The following is a 21,158-nucleotide window of genomic DNA, read 5'->3' as shown; positions in this document are numbered from 1 at the left end:
TTTTCAAGTCTATCTCACAATCTCTACCACTAGAATGAACCTGCTGAGTTTCAACAGTGTAGGTACAAGTACTGAGAATTCAATGCAAAGCTACTATGAAATGGGAATTATGGGTAACAGCAAGAGGAATGACATCCCATAACTGGAATAAAGGGAGAAGAAAGGACCTAAGCCTCCTCAATCTGTAGCCAAATTCCCTATTCCCAGAACATCCAAAACCTTCTTGCTCCCCATATCTTGCTTGCTGAAATCCTTTCAGAGCAGTATGAAATGCTACTGCATGCAAGACCCTTCCCCTCTCCAAACCCCACTACCCCCCCAAAGCCTCTTTTTCTTTATCTCTCCATCCTATAGTGATCATATGTAGCACTGACAGTTACTTGTATATGATTTCTACACCGGAGGTCGTATGCACATGAGAGAGGGACCGTGTCTCAGCTTATGTAGGCATCACTCCTAGATACTGATGTGATGAATGGAGGCTCTTTGCTCTTTATACTTCCTTATGACTTAATATAAACACTGAGTTGTGACCAATATCTTCTTCTTGGTAAATATCCCCCTATCTCCTAGCCTGGTTCTATATTCTTCAATTTAAAAAAAATTAATGGAAAAAGAAAAGTCTTTGCTTTGTTTGTGTCGTTTTAATGGCGTATCACTCACATTCAGGAAAAATACTCTCAGTTAGTGAACAAGCATCTAATGTGTGTCCTAATTTTTTAAGCACTGTGCTAAGAGCTAAGGATCCAGTAAAGTTCCACTCCTTACCCCAAAAAGGTAGCAATGGGTAAAAAAAAAAAAAAAAAAAAAAAAAAAAAAAGACAAGGCCACATGTAATTAAGAAGGGATACTTGGTTGCTAATGAACAAAGTGCTTTATTTCAAGGGGTCATGGATTTCAAGCTCACAGTGACCCTAGAGGCCTTTGGAAACAGCCTCTTTACTTTACAGATTGTTACTCGAGCTCACAGAGGAAAAGTTACTTGTCCAAGGTCATATGGGTAGGGCTCTTTTCTCTACACCATACTGTTATATTTCTAAAGCTTCTTAGCAGTCAGTGATGAAGAAGTCTTTCATCAATATCCAACCTAAATCTATTAAACATTTACTGAGGGCAAGGCATACAACAGAGCCACCAATAAGACATGTTCCTTGACCACGATATGCTTAAACTTTTGTAGTCAAGATCCAACAGGTATAGAAAAGAAAAATAAAACAATGGCAAAAGTTAAAACACAATGAGATTAAAAGACATTCTAGAAGAAAGAGATGTATAACCTGTTCTTCAATCACCACCACTACCATGGCATAAGTACAGGTATAAAGTTAAGAACAAAATTGTAACAATGGGAAGCAGTTTCTTGCCTGAAGAGGTAACTGCATTAAGACTCGAAAGCTACATATTTGTGATCACTACTGAGTACAGACAGCTTTTTAAGGGCAATGGAAAAATGCATACTGGGACTAATTAGCTCATGGCAGATTATCAGGGATGATTTACACTTAGGAAATGGTATCAAAGATCTTTTTGAGGACAAGTATGATCAGAAAGAGAGACCATCATGCTGTGGAGTTGAAGAAAAAGACAAGAGACAGACAGCCTCTGTGGCACACTGATATCTCAAAATATGAATATAACCAGAAAAAGGTGGTAGTTGTATCACATGAATATGGAAGACGTATGAAGAGGTACAAATATAAAGAAAAAAAAACATGGAAAAAAGCAGCCATTAAATTAGACAGAGAGATGTGTCAAAGGACCCAAAGAAATGAAAAAAGATAGCTGGGTCAAAGAGAATTGCTAGGAAGGAAGCCAAGAGGAGCTACAAAAAGACCGGTGAATTAAGAAATGTGGAAGCAAAAGAATGAAAATACCCAAAGTATTTTGATAAAATGCTTTTCATATTTTTATCATCTCATTAAAAGTAATTAATTACACATTTCACAATGAAGATGAACTGTAAAAAATATTTAATTATTGTTACTGTTATTGACAATATTTCATTTTCCCCTAAAGAACCAGGAAAATGAACGTGGTTAATATAAGTTCTTAATTAGCAGAAAAATGCACAGGAGTTCTACAATCTTACTAGAACTCTAGACTTAACTGATATACTCGGTGTCTTTGGAAGTCATAGACCTTAGATGTACCAAATTGCATGAGAGACATAAAGAGACAGATAAATACACACACATTTCAGTGTTTGATGCTCTTCAGAATCCCTTCATCCACCAAGTTGACATCAACTTTAAAACTCATATATCTTCAGCTGCCCCTGTCCCTAGATTCCCTCCCTCCCTCTGACTGGAACCTCAATTAAAGGATGATGCCCAGGAAAGTTATTTCATCATTTCCCACCTAGTAACATTTCTCTGGACATCATTGTACCCTCATGCAAGGGAATATACTCCCTCCCCTCCCTTTTTTAACTTCTTTTTATGTGTTATCTTTCCCAACTAAATTGTGAGCCCCTTGAGGACAAAGCCTTCCTTTTTTGGCTTTCTTTGTGTCCCCAGAACTTAAACACAGTACCGAGGACATCGTAAGTACTTCATAAATGCTGACTGACTGACCTAAATAGAGTAATAATTGGAAAAATAGATGGGGGGAAGGGAGAGAATGAGCCTATTAACTATGAATGTAAGAACAATTATATGAAGTACAATGTGATTCTCTTTGTAGGAAAAATTATGCTCTAAAATGAGTTAACTGGGGGACTTGCAGGAACTATTTTCCTCTCTAAGGTAGAAGAGACAGTCACCTGTATTTGATGATAGGTACAGTGTGGCCTGCAGGCCAAGGAAAGCATTCTTGTCTGCACTGCCTCTGCTGAACAACAGATTTAAAAGATGATGTGATTTGATGTCATGTGACACCACACCTGGAAAAGATTCATGTGGCAAGAAAGGAGGTGCTGCCTTGATGTGGCTGTGCCATACAGCCAGAAGGCTCTAACAAAATACAATGTCCCACACAAACATATATCATCTATAAATGAGAGGGGAAGGAGACCAGACTATCCATAAGGAGCAGTGGCAAGATATCCTCCATGGAGGCATTTCTCTAGGTCCAGAGATGAAAGGAGAACCCAGGGGCTTTATTTCTCTTCTGCTAAGGCACAAAATGAGCACCCAGGAGAATAAAGACGGCAGTTCACTTGGAGCAATGCAAGGAAGAAATGGAAAGAAAATGTGAGCGGAGAATGGAGAGAAAACAAACAACATATACAGGTCCAGCAGGGGTGCAGCTCGCCCTAGAACACAATTTCTCAATTAGTAGTCAAAGGTTTTAAAATAAATGGAAATTTCGCTTAAGGAATCCACAAGCCTGGAATGTACTGTGGAATAAAAAGTCAGAAGGCATGTACTATAATAACAGAACTGTCCGAATCCCAACAAATAAGATGCCAAAAGAGAATGATTTCTCTTAACTTTATGGTGCTCTATCCCTACAACATCCCCTATGGATGATTCTACCTACCTAGCTACTCTCTCGTCCAGAAAACCAATTTGTTCACCATGGTAGAGTGACTTAGTTCTGCCCTTTGAACTTCCGAAGCAAAAACATAGGTACTCTCAAAGTTATTCTCTCTGCCCTCCTTAAAAAAAAAAAAAAATCCATTCTCATAGTGTCAACTATCGTCTCTATTGCCATGTGAATTGGGAGTCAAAGGATCTCAGTTTGAATCTTGGCTCTGCTACTATCTGTGTGAACTAGGATGAGTGACTTTAATGGCTTCAGGCACAGTTTTCTCCTACATAAAATCAGGGAGGTTAGGTTCCCTTCTAGCCCTAAATCTCTGATGCTAAGACTCCAAAATTTCTCCAAGGATGACTCCTCTTTGCCTGTCCCATATTTCAGCTTAGAGGTTCACTCCATCATGTCTATATTCAATATGTATATAACCTCTACCTTCTACTGATCCACTCCCTATCATGTGGCTTCCACATGCCTTGCTGTTATCCAGTTCTGAAATTTCAGAATGATTTTTAATCTACTTTTGACTCAGAATCATACCTTTTCCTATTCCCCAGCAATCAAAAAACACATCTGTCACTTCCTCTAGTGTAAAGCTTCTTCTACCTGCTAATTTAGTCAGTCCTACTATGGTAGTTTCAATGTGGGTCTAACTCTTAATCTCTTGGCTCTCAAATCTTCCTTCTAAAAACTTCTATGACACCAGAAGACCATCTTTCTGAAACACCATCTGATTGTGTTGTTTTCCTGTTAAAAACATCTTTAGGATTTTCTAAATATCTTCAAATTGTCAAAAATCCTTAGGAGGGCATTCAAGGACTCTTGAAGCAACTCTGAACTTCTATTTCTAATCTACTTGGTAGTTACTCTCCCATAAAAAATAAAAAAAAAAAAAACATTCTGCTGGCTCCCATGTAAAGTTGAATTCTCTCTAAAAGCTGGTAACTTCACTCTGCAGTCTTATCTCCTATTACGACCCTCAACCGAATCTCTAAATCCAAACCCATACTGCACCCTCCACCTCCATACCCTTGCTCAGGTTTTTCCTTTAAGCATAGATTGACCCACCTCTTCTACTTCATCGAATTAATTCCTGTGCCTCCTGAAAATTCACCCTAAACGCAATTTCTTCCACAAAGCTTTTTCTTCATGAAGTACCTTTCTTTATATGTTTCTAATGTACTTATTACATGGTACTTTGAATTAGAGTTTATCAAATGTTACCGTGAATTACAAGAGGCATTTTGTTATCTTCTTAACAGCACGAACCACAGCATTGCTCAACCTGGCAGCCCCTGCAGGGTTTAGCATAGTGTTTTGTACAGAGTGGGTGTCTAATCAGTGTTAGCTGTATTGTATCCTAAGACTTCACTGGTCAAAGTAAACCATGAGGATTTCTTCCCTGCGTGAATTTCTACAGACCTTATTTTTAATAACAATCATTTAGAACTCATCATAGCCTAACTTATGTAAGGGACAAAATTGTGTGTTATTATCACTCTATGTTTCCAGTATGTTTCTTATTTTAGGACACTTCATTCTGGCCCACTTTCTTCCTAGCAAAGAAACAGCTATTGTACTAAGAGGTTAAGATTAAGCAAAGGCACTCTTTTCACCATTGTGACACTGCGCAAAAAACACTGAGAACCAAGTTAAGGAAGATTCTGACTTTCCCGCTGGCACATTCAGCCAGAGGCTAATTGAAAGGATAAACAGGTTTTAATTAGATTTAGTCTAAGTAGAATCAAGTGCAATGTGTGTCCAAAGTCTGGAACAGAGAAGAACCAAAGGATGCAGCAAAAGGGAAAAGGAAGAGAGCCCACAGGGAAGGAGTCTCCACTGCAAGAAGAGCTCGAAGTTAAGTATTTAAAATGATGCAGTATGAAATTGCTGGAATCCAAGTGATATACACAATGAGTGCTCGTAACACACAGCGATGTCAGGGATCATTTTTCTGCTATATTTAACCCACAAAAAAATGTCTCTAAGTGTAATTGTTGTGTATGTGTATCTTAATGGGAATAAGAGAAACACTGTACAAGCTCATTAAAAACTTGCTTGGTATTTCTCATGTCCAGAGATCTAATAAGCCATGATGCAATTGCATATTCCCACCCAATGAAGCAGGAGTGTCATGGTGCTTGAAGTACAGAAGCACAGTGCAAGGTACTCCAAGAGACTTTCAGGTTCACACTAAAGTGGTAACTTACACAAAATAATAGCATGATATCACACTATCTCTAAATGAGCAAATCAAGAAGGGAAGGGGGAGATAGAAGAGAAGAATAGGTCATAGCAAAGGTTTCCTTCCACCTGTGCACAAGCACTTGATAATCATTTGTTTCAGAAATAAAAAATATACTCCACGTGCATAATTATTACAAATGTTCCTCAACACTCCTAACTTAGTATTAACTGAATATACAACACTGGACATCTAAAGCTTTCCCCTCGATAAGAAAACAATAATCTAGAAAAATCTTCTGCACAATGAAGTAAACATTATGAACCAATTTGACTTACATGAATTAAGGATTCACTTAACATGTCTTCATTCACCTCCAAAATGATGTTTTTTATATCTTCATAAGACATGCGATAAGAACCCAAGAAGATTGCTAAAATAAGAGATTTAATAAAAATTAATCTCAATATTAAAAATCAAACCTCTCAATGCATATTTCATATTTTTGTTCTTATTTTCATCACATAAGCAAGAGCCACTTCTAATCATGAGATCCATACTTGTTATTAAAAGCTGTTACGAGTCAATGTGACCAAGACCCAGACAAATGTTGTGGTCTTCTAGCCCAAGATTCACTGCTGATATATATATTTATTACAAATGAAGCCAAAGTGATAAGGCTTCTGTTCCTAGGGTGTTTCCTTTCATCTCAAAGCAGGAGCTCCAGTGGAAATAGTCAAAAGCATCCCCAGATGATTGAGAGATAACAGCTCAATTACTTTTTCTCAGGCATGAAGTTATAGTAACCTACTAAGTAACCATATCATTAGTACTGCGATTCCTTTTCCTCAAAAAATTCAAGGTGTCTGAATAGTCAATGTTAGGTGCATCCCTGCTGGGACTCCTTCAGAGTAGTCTGAACTGCTTTCTATTTGGACTCGCTGTTTCCTCTGTAAAGCATTTATTTAACTGGACACATATCATTATGTCTTCCTATAGCCATTTGCAAACTATACACACAAAAGTACCACAGTTTCTCTGAAAGTATTTTTTATTTTTTTAAGCAATACCCTTTCATCTCAGTTTTCCACTGAACTTAAATTTGTGCCAAAAGTTGTGAAACCCTTTCTTGTGCCTAGAACTGCACTAGTCAAGCGAGTGATTCACTTGCTTAGAAAATCAAAAAAAGCTCTTGATTTTCGAGGTAATCTAGGGGAGTGCTTCTCAAAGCATAATACCCAAAATATCAGGAGATAAACATCATTTTCAAAATTATCTAAGACCTTTTAATTTTTAACACAAAAAGTATTAATTGATATAACTCAAATAGACAAAAAACTCTTTGGGGGATTCTCAATAATATTTTAGGATTTAAACAGGTCCTGAGATTAGAGTTTAAGAACTACTAAGTTAGGTTTCAAGGGCCAATAAAAAGCATTATTATTAGAACTATTAAGGAGAAACTGCTAATTACATGCTGAATAATGGTATATAAAAGCACTTCTTAGATGTGGTGTGGGCCCAGTCCCAATATCTCCACTACAGTCAATGGGAGAATCCAAGTGAATCCTCCCATAAAGCAACTCATATTCCCTGCATAATAACCTTTGATGAAATGAACCTTGATATAGTACTGCAGTCATTGTTTTAAAAAAAAATGCTGTTGTTATATTAAAAAAAAAAAAAAAAAACAACTCTGATACATAAGCAAACGATTCACCTAGCCATTGACTATATTCCACTGAGCATGTTGTGACCCCAGAGTCACAAGTGAAAATTATCCCAGATTAAAGACTTTGATGTATACATCAATAAAGAACATCAATTACATATTTGCTTTTGCAAATTGTGAAGTGGCTAGCTACAGGTTTCAAAGATCAGACAATATTTTGAATACAGAGTCCTCTGTATGCACAGAAAAAACCCAGAAAATTTGCCATCTTTGTGCAAAAAGTACATCTATTCAGAAGGATCACCTACATACCTTTTAGAGAGATAGAAAAGAATAGAAAATAAGACAGCAGAACTAAGACAAATATTGTGAAGGTAAAGTTCTCAAAGGAACCTTTTTCAGAATTATTTAATATGTATAACAATTTTATCACCTATCAGCTATGATTGCAACTGATTTTTAATGATCTCAAAAAAAGAGAAACGACCTTCTCCCAGGAAACCTATAGACAAAAATTAGCTGGAAGAAAAGAATATTCAAGGAAACAAGCAAAGCATAACACTGAGCTGATAATTTCATGTTTGAAGAAGTTAAGAACTCACAGTTTTCTTTAAAGAATTTAGTAAAAATGGGGGAAGAGGACCCCAAAGAATGATTTACATACAGAGATTCTGAGCAGTTTTTCCATCCAAAATTCTCAGTTCTTTAATTTTTTTCTTGGCAGCAACTTTCTTTTCTTCGGGGACATCGATGTTCTTTTTAGCTGAAAAAAAAATTGAAAATACACAATTGCAACATTAGAGTAAGCCATATTAACTACATTAATAAAGTTCATTCTGAAATCAATAAATGTGTTTATTTCATTACTTCAAGGAGGAGGAGAAACAGAAAGATATAGACCTGTTTAGAGGTTTCTGCGCAAATTAAATACTAGCACTTAAGCAAAACAGATAAGTGAAAGAGAACCAAAATCAATCGTTGCTTCTTACCTAATGTGTAACATTAATTATCACTACCATTACCAACAATATCACTGTAATTAATATACAGTAAAATCAGATTAATTGGGCTGGACATGGTGGCCACTCCATACCCCTTTTACAACATTTTCTAATCTATATGGTTGATTCATTCAATATTATTATATTGAAGCAGAGATAACATTAACTGCTAGGAATCTGCTAATTCAATACTGCTGAGTCTACTGGCAACATTAGAGAAGACTTATGTCTCATAATCCTATTATTGGCATCACTATGAATATACATAAAGTATCTGAAAATCTACTATCTCCCTCTAGTAAGGAGGGAATTGGAGTCAAGGGGACCTGGCTTCAAATCCCAACTTTAACATTCAATCGCTGGGTGATGAAAGGCAAATCACTGGAACTCCCGAGTTTCCCTGTTCTCATCTGCAAACCTGTCCTAGCCAACTCAGAAGTGGTTTGGGGGCTTAAATGAGACAACCTATGTAAAGCACTTTATGAAACTTAGAGTTACATAAAAGTCACCGAGGTTCATTAAGATTATTTCCTTTGGCCAACTCTCTCGTCAGAGGAAGAAAGCTGGGCTTGAGCCCCATTGGGGCTAGCCTGAATCAAGCCAAGCTTAGGCCTCCCCCAGCACATCACAGAACTTGGAAAGCAAGACTTCACAACAAGAAACCAAGCAGAAGAATATTCATTCCAAAGTATAAATTACCTTTGAATATAAACCTGAATATCCAGCATATGAAGAACTGAACTACAACACACTATTTGAACAGAAATATTTTGGTAGTGCAAGAAAAAAGGCCTAAGCAGCTTAAGAATGCTGCCTTGCCAGCTCTGGAGAAGCCAATCTATTTTTTTGTTTAAGGGAAAGGGATTCTTTTATTATTGTAAGGGATACTATGGAAGGAAATTTCCTTTCCTAATGAAAATCTCAGCTGCTTTTTCCTCAAATTCCTCCCTGCTGAGGAAGCATTCCTCCTCAGTCACCATCACAGGTGACTAAGTCTTTTCCTCAAGTCTTCAGGGCTGACCATGTTGCCCTCTACACTGAACTGCAGTGGCTCCCAAACATGCCCAGGGCCAAATATAAAGTCTTCTGTTTGGCCTCCAACTCAGCCTTTGCTATCTTCTTATGCTTTATTCCCGTCCACACCTATAGGATCCAGCTACACAGGACTACTGGTTGTTCCTCAAAAATGGTGCTTCCATCTCTGTGTGTCTGCACTGGCTCTTCCCCCATGCCTGAAATAGTGTCCCTCCTCACCTCTGCTTCTTAGTTTCCCTGTCTTATTTCACTTTCTGCAGGAAGGGTTCCTGGTCACTCAAATTTCTCTTACTTAGTTCCTTCTCTCCCTGTTCATTCTTCCTTTACAGGACCTTACCTACATAAATTTCTTTATCTAGGTATTTACATGTTGTGTCCCCAGTTAGAAAGTGGAGTCCTTGAGGTCAAGGAATATTCTGGTTCAAGGAATGAAACCTGAGATCAAATTTTTGAAATTACAACTGACAATGAAAAATCAATGAGTGAAATCCAGTGCTGAAAACAATTCAATAGGTCACTGAAGCTACTCACCTTTTCTAATAGCCAAGAAACTTTCAATGCAATACCCAAACGAGGAGCTACTCTTTTTTGAAATAGTATTTGTTATTGCTAAATGCTTTCCTGAGAAATCACCACCTCACACTTGAGGGACTGCTTCCTGATTAGCACTGAAACATCACACTTCTCCCTATAGTAGTACAACTGTGATATGTTAAAAATTGCTAGGTTCCACAGTGACTACAAATTTTTACGGAGTTGTTTATCTTTTCACGTTTCTCTACTACAAACAAAAACAATTTTGGACTCAGACCAATTTGGAAATTGTGAACTACTTGGATGGAAATAACACGATGTTTTTATTGTCCAAACACGGGTGACACGAGAATTCTTATTCCTTATCGGCATAACTGGAAAACATATCCTTCTAAAGGATGAGGACTATATTTTGAGGAGATGCTTCCTCATGCAAATGCAACCTAGAAAGCCAAGGGGGTTGAAGCCAACATATTGTGCTAATTTGAGTATTTAAATCAACACTGTTTAAAAACAATGACAACCATGATGATACTGGTAGTAAATACTTTTTTTTTTTTTTTGGACAGTGTTATGCTGATAAGAAAGTCATCCAAATGGTTCCATTCAATAGATTTTCTAAAGCATCATTCTCTTAGGCCTCCACTTAGCTGAATATATGAGGTACTCAATGCTTCTTAGGAGGTTCTGCTCTTTTAGCTTCCAAGACTATTCTCCCAGGCCTCTTCTAGTGTTTTTAATAGTCAATATAGGGTGCATTCAAATATGACTCTCTTTCCTGGATGACTCTATCACAAATTCTAAGACAGAACATATATTGCCCAAGATTTCTATCATTTCTAGTTCAGTTACCTGGATCCAGGGACACAAAACAGATGACTAAAAGACTTGGGCTTAACTTCTTTTGTTCTCCTTTCCTCCCTCTCTTTCTCTCCTCTCCTTTCTCTCTCTTCCCAACTCTATTATTCCATTATTATACAAAACTCCCAATGAAGCAATTCTCTGTACAATGGATAAATGCAACTTAAAGTCTTAGAACTGCCAAGGTAATGCTGGTGAAACTGAGCAAGATAGAGATTCGAAAGTATTTAATAATTTATTAGATGGGAGAGATATACTGGAACCAAATGGATCCACGGTTTGATCCGAGGGCTGAATGAGACTATCATCTCCAAGAATCCAGCCAACGAGGTGAGTTCTCAACGACTTATATACACATGGCTCAGATGCAGGGGGTAGACTGAGGCAGGGGCGGAGTCAGGGTGCTGAGGGGACTCTGACAGGGTGGGATGAGCTCCTGGAGATGGGATGACATAATCAGGGAGCGGCACCTGGACATGGGGAGAGGCATCTTGATAAGACAGTATCTGATATTCTAATAGCTTGGGATGGGGAGAGGCATTCTGATATTCTAAAACATAAGATCTTTTATCCTTATCAAGTATTCTGATAAAGAGGGAGGAGAGATTTTGCAGAACTGAGAAGCAGGGAAACTGAAGGAAAAAAAAAGAAGGCAGGACTGAGTCAGGATAAATAGGGAAACTGAGTCAGGACAATAAAAGGGAACTGCGGCATAATACCAAGTCACTAAGAGATTGTGTGACTTGCTTCCTCACAGAACCAAAATACATTAAAAGTAAGTTAAGGCTGAAGGTATTGTGACTCTAAGTAGTCAAGCTATATCCTATATTTTTTGTCCCAAAATATGCTACTCCTCAGTCTTGATACACAGGAAAGGTTCATAACTACAAAATGTGTACAAAAGTACAGCAGGCTAACTCCAAGGGTAGGGTCCTCTCCCCTTAGGATTCTATAGGGCGAGACCATGAGAACACTTGGTGAGTAGATAACAAAACAATTCTTAAGGATTCTCCCAGATCTGAAATTCTATAATTTTGTAATCTAGGATTGCCCTCTGCAAAGTGTCTCAGGATACCTTTATAATCTTAAAAATGATTGAAGACCTCAAGGAGTTTTCATCAATGTTTACTTTATTGAAAATCAAAAAAATTTTACTATTATTGTGAAAAAAGCATTGTGCTCAAGGAAAGGGTGTCAGGGCCCCCAGGGATCACACTTTGAAAACCTTTTGGACAGTGATCATGAGGTTATTATGAGGTCCCTTCTGAGGCTAAACTATATCTTATAATCAAAAGTGTTTAGCCCATTAAGTTAATCCATTTCATGTAAAAAGTGAAATCGGTTGCTATATTGAAAATCCATACTGTTATGACATAAGCCGATGTCCTTTTATTTTAAATATTTTTGTCAGTCACCCAGATGATAAACATTTATTAAGCTTATACTATGGGTCAGGAACTGTGTTAATCCATGGGGATACAATCAAAGGCCAAAACAGTCCCTGCCCTGGAAGGAATCATTCCAATAATGGAGGGGAAAAAGTCAAAATTTTGGCATAGATTAGCACCAAGTTGATGGAAGGAAATCTCAGCTAGCAGTCGGGAGACTATTAATATTATTCAGGAATCTAGCATGTAATTTAAAATATCGATTACTTTTCAACAATAGCTCAACTAAATTTTCAACTGATTTCTGATATTTTTTCATGGTATAGCTTGGATGCATAAAATTTACCCAATTCAGAGGATCCTCTTCACATTATGAGAAAGAGTAATTAAAAGATGAGTATTATACTTGTGAAACATCAGTTATCTATACATAACATAATGCATGTCTGTGAAAAAGAAAAGACTACCACTTTTCCTTCATGTACTGAAAACAATGATTCACTGAAAGGAGAGTACAATATGTACATTATAAAAGCATAGAGTATATATACATACACACTCCAATAAATAAATGTCTACATGTGTCATCAAAGATACCCGAAAAAACAACTGGTGAAATGTATAATGCCCCCTAATTTTAGAGTAGGATAAACCTTTAAGGGCCACTGAATAGAAGCCACTCCAAAGAAAAATCTACTCTACAACCTACCAGACAACAGGACCTTCAGCTTTTGCTTCCATATCTCCAGGGAGGGGAAGTGGACTGCTTCCCCAGAGCCCCTTTTTCTACTTTCAGGTGCTTCTAATTCTTAGGAAATGATGGCTCAGTGAATAGAGGGTTGAGCCTGTAATCAAGAAGACCTGACTTCAAGCACTGCCTCAGACTCCTGCTAGCTGTGAGATGCTGGGCAAGTCACTTCACCCTGTTTGCCTCAGTTTCCTCATCTGTAAAATGAGCTGGAGAAGGAAATGACAAACCACTCCAGAATCTTTCCCAAGAAAACCCAAATGAGATCATGCAGAGTCAGAGGGGAGTGAACCGCACGATTCTTAGAAAGTTACCCCCCCCCCAAATCGCCTCTTAGCAACTCAAAAGCATTGTTCCAAGATCTGCCCTCAGGGCCCAAGGAGGTACTACTCCTTCGATAAAGGCCCTTCAAATAACTGAAAATGTCTATCATCTCCTCCTCTACCCCCTACTCTTGACCTTTCTCTTCTCGCAGCAGACAAAGGGAACACTCACTGTGTATCAATCTTTAGAACATAAAATGGAGCCAGGCCAAAAGTATCTAGCTAAAGTGGACAGAGAAACTGTGCTAGAAGTTCCATCAAATGCACAATCCTTGCGATGTTGCCAAGGAGGAGGTTTCTCCCTATTACCTTTAATACTTTGGTACTAGAAAGATCCTGTAATTAAAGACAGCAGAGTCCAAGTTCTGGCACTGGGCACAAATCTCCCTCCCCACCCCCCAAAAGAACGCTTAGGCCAACTGCCTGGGGATACCTGGCAAGGCCCAGGCCAGAATAGCAAAGCAGATTAGCAAAGCTAGTAAGCAAGCAAGCTTTGCTTTTCAATTGTTTTCCAGTTTATTTGGTGAAGAGTAACATATTTGTTTACCAAAGCTTGTAAAGAAAAAGCTGATGCAATATGCAGGAAGAAATTGTTTTTCACTAGAACCAGTCACAGTATGTGCTGCTACAGCTGTGAAATTTGGACTTTCCCTATTGCCTACAGCTGTGCACTAACTAATGCAGCCTCCAGAAAGGGAAATTCATTGTGACACCCACGTGGTACCTTAAGTAATCGAGATGACATTACCACAAGTGTTCCAGAAGTTTAGAGCATATTCAAACAAGACTAACGCTCCTAATGGCAGGAATCACACACAAATACCTTATAATGAGGCCCTAATTAAGGAATAAACCTTACTGGTTGGAGTTTATAAAAGCACCCCCCAAACCAAGGAGCACATGTTACTCTGAAATTAACATCTGCATGACTAATAGACTTGTACACCTGTTCATTAAGCCAATTACTAGCGACAGCTAAATGTCACCCGAACACTGGCTTTAACAACGCCGTTAATTTTTTATATTTTAGGAGGGAGCTCAACAGCCCAGGTGGCAGCATGCAAAGGTCAAAGATTATCATCTTCTAAGTTTGAAGGGCTTACTTGTTTGTGGCTTTCTCTAAAAACAACAAGAAAGAAAGAAAAATAAGATTGAAATGCTACTCAGAAGCTTGAAAATGGGATGTGCTGCCTATCTCATACTGGGAGATAGAACAACCTGCCTGCTGAATGAAACTGTCCCGGGTCTTTCCTGTTAGGCTTTTAATAACTTCTTCTTCTGGGTCCTCCTTCATTCAACATTGAATTTCCTTCCCAGCAGACAGACCTCCACATTTTTTGGAGAAGGTGGACCAGAATTATATAAGAAGCCTGGGAACATATAGGGTGAACCGCTTATCTTTGAAAGAAATACCTTTGCAGATCATCGATGAGATCACAAATCTATGGGAGTCTCTGGGTATCTGCCTGGAGATGAAGCTAGGGCGCTCACCGTATGTACATTTCACTGAGCAGAATTCCATCAACTTTCACAATTCTGAAGATGAATTTCACAACCCAAAAAACCACCTCCTAAGATTATGAATGAGGAAAATGCACTGGAACATAAGAATAGCACAAATTTATACTACCAACCTAACACAATATGCTTGTCTTCAATTTCCTCAAGATTTCACTTCAATTTCTCACCTCCAAACGGTCTGCTTTGTAACCCCACCAATGACATGCGTAATGCACCTGAGGCAACAGTCCTTTTGCTTAACAAGAGGGGACAGTAAACAAATGGCCAGAGAACCAGAGTTCCAAAAGGAACTCAACAGGTGCCTCACAAAGGTCTATTACTAAAGCATCCAAGACAGATGGTTGAGAGGAGAAAGATGCCAACAGTGCCCCATGAAACACCAACCCCATCTTTAATCACACTTGCAGCCAGTCCTTTCTGATGCCTAAGCAAACTGTCCTTTTTGGCATTTCCTCTTTCTCATCCTCTGGAGATAAGAACAACTGCTTATCATGTCTCCTATAACAAATGATGGGGAAACAATCCATTAAGAAGAAATCAGGGCACCAGATATAATTAATAAGTATCTGAAGTCTGAGATATCAGAACATAGGGAACTACGACAAATCTGTCACACAGAAAGCCATCCCCACCATGGATAAATGACCAAAGAATATGAACCAACAGTTTTTAAAATAAGAATGACAAACTATTAATAGACATGTGAATGACCATGGTCTATCACTAATAATGAAAGGCAATTTTTAAAAAAAGCTTGACATTTCATATCACACCAAGCAAATTGGCCAAAATGATGAAATGAGTGAATCATCAATTGCGGATGGATTACAGAAAGACAGACACATTAATACACTGTTAGAGGAGTTTTGCATTGAACCACCCATTCTTGGCAGGAATTTTGAATTATTCTTTAAAAAAGAGGATTTAAATCTTCACACCCTGAACATCTTGGACCCAAAGAGTCTACTGCTAGGCATATCCTACGACCGTTATATTAATAATAGTATTTTCCTATCTCCTACTCTGTGGCAGTCACTATGCTAAGTCTTTACAAATATTGTCATATTTCATCCTCACCACAATCCCGAGAGATGGGTGCTATTTTCATCCCCATTTTGCAGACAAAGGAAACTGAGACAGATAAAGGTTAGCTCATCTGCTTAGTCACATAAATAGTAAGTGTGGCATTATATTATGGGGGAAGGGGAAGAGAATATTTATTAAATGTCTGCTGTGTTTCAGGCACTGTGCTAAGTGCTATATAGATATTTCATCTTCACAACAATCTGGGTGGTAGATGTAATTATTAGCCCCATTTTATACATAGGATAACTGAAATAACCAGAGGTTGTGACTTGCCCAGGGTCACACAGCTAATAATTGTCTGAGGCTAGATTTGACGTCTGACTGAAGTCTCCCTGACTTTGGGTCCAGTGCTTTGTGCATTGTATCATCTCGATGCCTACTACAAGAAAGGGAAAGACAAACAAATGCCACATACAGCAAAATATGTTACAGCACTTTGGGAAGTAGCAATAAATGGGAAATAAGGTAGATACTCCCTGACTGAAGAATAGGTCCATAAATTGCAGTCCTTAAATATAATGAAATACTAATGCAGTGTGAAAACAGGTAAATATGAATATTACAACAAGATGCATACGTACTGCCAGAAAGTGAAGCAAGCAGGAATGGGACAACAATACAGGAAGGAAGGGTGGGAGAGAGGGAGGAAGGAAAGAAGGAATGGAGGGAGGAAAAGAGAGATGGAGGGAGGGAAGGAGAGGAAAGGAGAAAGGGAGGAGAGGAAGGAAAGAGTTAGAAAGGAAGGGGAAGGAAGGAGGAAATAGTCATTATGTTTCGAGCACTGTTCTAAGCACATGACAAAGATAATCTCAATTGAATCTTACAACTCTGAGAGGTATAAGTGCTATCATTATCTTCATTTTATAGATGAAGAAAGCAAGGGAGACAGAAGCTAAGTGACTGGCCCAGAGTCACACAGCCAATGGAGCACTTAGCTGACTCAAAATTCAATGAAGTATAATTAAAATATGCAAGCCTGGCATTGAACAGCCCTTCACTTCTCTGCAGAGATGGGGATGACTGTAAAGGTGGAACATAGCATATGCTGTTGGATTTTATTTGATGTGTTGGTTAGTTTCACTAAGCAGTTTTCCCCTCTTGATTTTTTCTTTATTCCTTATAATAAGAATGGATCTCTGAGTGGGAAAGGGAAAGGGCTATATTGGGAAATTATATAAAAATAAGAGAGCAATAAAACATGTTTTGAAATGAAATCATTTATCAGTAACCTTGGAGAGAATAGGATCAATCTGGTGATAAGATTGGAAAGCATGCTACAAGAGGTTAGAAAGCGAGACAAAAGAAGGTATAAGCAATGAATGTAAGCAGGTTTTTTTTTTTCTATTTTGATAATGAGGGTAGGAGATAGCAAGAGCATAAGAACAAGGCATTATGGGGACAATACACAAGAGAAGATGAGGAGAGATGGATCAAGCATACATATGGTGGAGTTGGCTCAGGCAAGCAGATGGACCATCTAAAGAAAGCAAAAAAAAAAAGAGGGGAAATGTTCAGAGGCTTTCAGACAGAATAGGGGATAAGCAATTAACCAGCATTTATTACCTACTTTGTGCGAGGCCCTATGGCAAATATTGACAACAAAAACATAAAAATGAAAGTTTCGGACTTTGAAGAACTTAAATTTTTTCATTCTTATTAAATCATTATACATATAAGTTTACACAAAATATATACAAGATCAACTATATGGAAGAAGTGAAGCAGGAGGGGAGCTTGGGATATCACAAAAGATATGATACAGAAAGTGTGGGGCAGCCTTTGAACAGTCTTGTGTAGTGAGTTTAAATGTTGGAGTTCTTGTTCTTCTCCAAACACAGCCGGTTTAGCTTAGGGCCCTCCGAATATCTCCAAATCCAAAGGTTCTGTCCGTTAGCCTCTGCCTCTGCTTTCTTCAGCCTCCAGCCAGCACAGAGATGGAATGAATCTCTTGTTTCCTTCTCTTGGAGCTCGGCTAGCTTTTTGGTGAGTCTTTCAGACCAGCTTGGTCTCAGTGGGGGAAGTGCAGGAGCCCAGCCACCAACTACAGTGGTGTGAGATGAAGATGAATCTGCTTGTCCACTGAACTCTCACTCGTAGCTTTATCCTTTGAAAACTCTTCGTCTGCCACCAACCAGCCAAGTGGAATATATTCTGCCTTGCCTCGGAGAGAGGGCTTCTGGCGTAATTCCGCAAAGTGCTCTCTGTCTACACCAGAGTTGCTCCTCTCCAGTCCAGCTGAACTCTCCTCTGCGACCAGCCAGCCAAGTGGAAAATGTATTCTGGAATAGCTCTCTCGCCTTATATGTGAATCTTCTGAGAGAATGGGATTATGGGTTTTCTCCCATAGTGCTCTCTGGCCCAAAGAGCTTTAAGGGAGGTGTGGACTCCCTTGAAGTTAGAAAGTTTACTTTGTGAAGCTGGCATACTTGTGGACTCCAATGAGTAAAGGTGTGAACACAAGCCTTGTATTAATTAGTTCTACTTAGTACCTTGTTTCAGGTTCTGCCCAAAACATCTTCTTGTTCAACTCTAGATCAACTCTAATTAGTTAGCAGTTTGTAAAGATTCCAACAGTCTTGAAAGCTAGAGGAGATGCTACACAGCAGAGGGAAGGTGGGGACAACTAAGGCATAAAGGGCAGCTGAGTGCCTTGGCACAGAGAAAAAAGCTAGGAAGAAAAGCCAAAAGGCCACTCTGGTTGGACTTTATATTATGGGAAAGGGAATGACGTATAATAACGTTAGGGAGTCAGGTTGTGAAAGACTTTCAAAGTTGGGAATGTATATGTTTGGTAAAATCACTGAAGGTTACTGAACAAGGGATTGAGATAATCAGAGGGGACCTCAATGACAGCCATGAGCCCCTCTTTTCTCACCCAAGATGAGTTGAGGACCCCAGCTGAAAACAGTGGGGGGGGTGAGGAAAGCTTGGAGGAAACAAGGCTTAGAATGCCTTCTAAGCCTGCTTTTCTGTCACCTTGCCCCAAAGCACTGCATAACTTAAAAGGAGCTGCCCTGAAAAGATCACTTTGTGGTTTTCTTTCTTTCCTGGGTCCCTATGACTAAATAATTCATCACCTAAAAGTCAGGTTGTAATGACTTTCTCTGAGCTAGGGTGCTCCTTGGAAAACAAAGTCTGCCATTAAGATCACGTTCTCAGTACCAGGAGAACAGATTTTTAAAATTAATGTTAAATGATGTAACATAGCATATAAACATTTACTCATTTAAGTGAGATTGACTGGGCACTATTCATCATGTATGGGTGTGTTTTCTTCTTTCTTTAAGATAAAAGGTTCTTACCCTAGCTATAATGGTATGTGTTATATACAGATAAAGTTGAAAGTAGGACAGGAAATTCCAGAGCAATACCCATCTGAAATGTATAGTTTTCTTGGAATTGGCTTCTCAAAGAACTGCTGCTATTATTAAATATGTAGAACAACATGGAAAGAATAAGTTGTGAGCAGGAAGAGGAAGAATGATGTTGGCCAGAGATACTGGGGAGGGGGCATATCACAAGATGATCAGAGTAGTAAGGTTTACCCTTGAGCCTGCAAGAGGTAGAAGAGGAAAATGATGAGATGACTACACTCAGATTTCTGTGAGCATGATTCAAGCAGAGATATAGCTTCTTACATGTTTCAATACAAACTGTTCCACATGCCCCTAGAGAGATTCTGAACTGGGATTTCAGGAGAGAACTATAAGAGAACTGTTTGAAAAGAAACAAATCAGGATCCTCCAACTAGAGAGCACTCAGCCTTGTCTGCTGTGTCTGCAAAGTTTTGGGTGGATCAGATAAGTGCAGCAAACTGTGAGGCCTGGGAGTCCCTAAGAATTAAGGAAGCTGAAGATGGGAAATGACTGAGAGAAAGGGATGATGGTGTTACTACAGCTCCACTGGCAAAGTTAGAAAAAACTTTAAAAGGAAGAACCAAGGAGTAATCCTGGAAAGAATAAGAACAAAAGGATGAAGAAGAAAGAATGCAGATGGAAAAGCTTCAGAGCGGAAAAGCCTTAAACTTACTGATCTATTCCAGCCTCAAGCTACCTTCAGAGCAAAGAGAAGGAAGGATGGTGATAGCTTTAAGAAGTGTGCTAAACACACAAGTGAGCTGACAAGGAAAACAAGATTTATAAATGATATGTTTCTATCAGAATTACACAAAAACTTCATGAAGAAATACATCAGATACTATGATTGAACATGCTTAATTATTAAAAGGCTCAAGAGAACTCACAGGGCCACTCTGACTTCAGTTTGATAGAATTTTTTTTCTATGCTCTCAATGACTTATCAATTTACTGACTTTTAAAATCCAAAATACCTGTTTTGTAAGCAACACCTAGACCTGGGAATTGGTTTAACTTTCTTCCTACAATATAAATTTATCATTTAAGCCAGTTTGTTCTGTGAATATTTACAGTTGTTATGCTGTTATTTTCTTGTAAATGCTGGAGCAAGGAGAAATCTAATTTTCAATAAGGATTTTAATTGACTAAATTGAAAGAAAAATTAACAGGGAAGTAACATAGAGTAACAAGGCAAATGTTTTTAAAAACAAGAGCAATGCAGCCTTGGACCAGTAATATTCTTTTTCTATATTATTTTATTTTCCCTAATTACATTAAAACTGTAATGGGCTGAGGCTTGAGTTGATGCACTGAGGTCCCAAGCATGTGAGGCTAAATAGTAATTGGACCATACTCTATTAATATATAAGCTTGGAGAAAGAATGGCCCCTGCCCACTCTTTGTGCAAGTCCTGATGTGTTGTATAGGAAATGACAATTTTGGTGGGTGGAGGCAGGGGAGTGGAAAAGGAAGGGGAAGGAGAGACTGCTCGCATTGCCACTGCTACGGCCTTTCAGCTCAGATCCCCCTCTGTTAGCTGGCTTCCTGTTGCAGCTGCCCATATTGCTATCGCAATCCTTATTCACCTCTTCACTTCAATAAAGATTGAAGATTTTTCCCTTAACCTGAATTCCTGACTCCAGCTGATTTTAAATATGTGGTCATCACATAAAACAATTTTTAACATTTTTAAAATTTTGAATTCTAAATTCTATCCCTCTCTCCTACCTCTTCTCTCCCCTTCCTGATATGTTAAACAATCTTACTGTAAAATATAACTTGTGAAAGAAGACAAATAAATGACAAAGAGAAAGGGAAGGGGGAAGGGAAAGAATATATACTTGAGTCTGTATTCAGACCCCATCATTTCTTTCTCATCTCTTTTTTTGTAGTGGCAAAGAGTTAGAAACTATTATTATGTGCTGCTAAGCAAGGGATGATAAAAAAACGATAGTATCAAAGAAACCTGTC

General features: G+C 38.5%; 1 protein-coding gene across 4 annotated transcripts in view; it reads right to left on the bottom strand.

Annotated features, from left to right (window-relative positions):
• Positions 1–21,158, bottom strand: part of DIAPH2 (diaphanous related formin 2) — a 737,850-nt gene that overhangs the window by 374,779 nt on the left and 341,913 nt on the right. For all 4 annotated transcript variants that reach the window (XM_051967764.1, XM_051967765.1, XM_051967766.1 and 1 more), the window contains 2 exons: positions 7,999–8,097; positions 6,001–6,095 (listed from right to left, as the gene is read on the bottom strand). In XM_051967764.1, coding sequence (XP_051823724.1) covers positions 6,001–6,095; positions 7,999–8,097 — 194 coding nt within the window. The remainder of the gene's footprint in view (positions 1–6,000; positions 6,096–7,998; positions 8,098–21,158) is intronic.

This window comes from Antechinus flavipes, chromosome X (assembly GCF_016432865.1).
Source record: "Antechinus flavipes isolate AdamAnt ecotype Samford, QLD, Australia chromosome X, AdamAnt_v2, whole genome shotgun sequence".
Lineage (NCBI taxonomy): Eukaryota > Metazoa > Chordata > Mammalia > Dasyuromorphia > Dasyuridae > Antechinus > Antechinus flavipes.
This window is presented reverse-complemented; position numbering and strand designations above follow the sequence as displayed.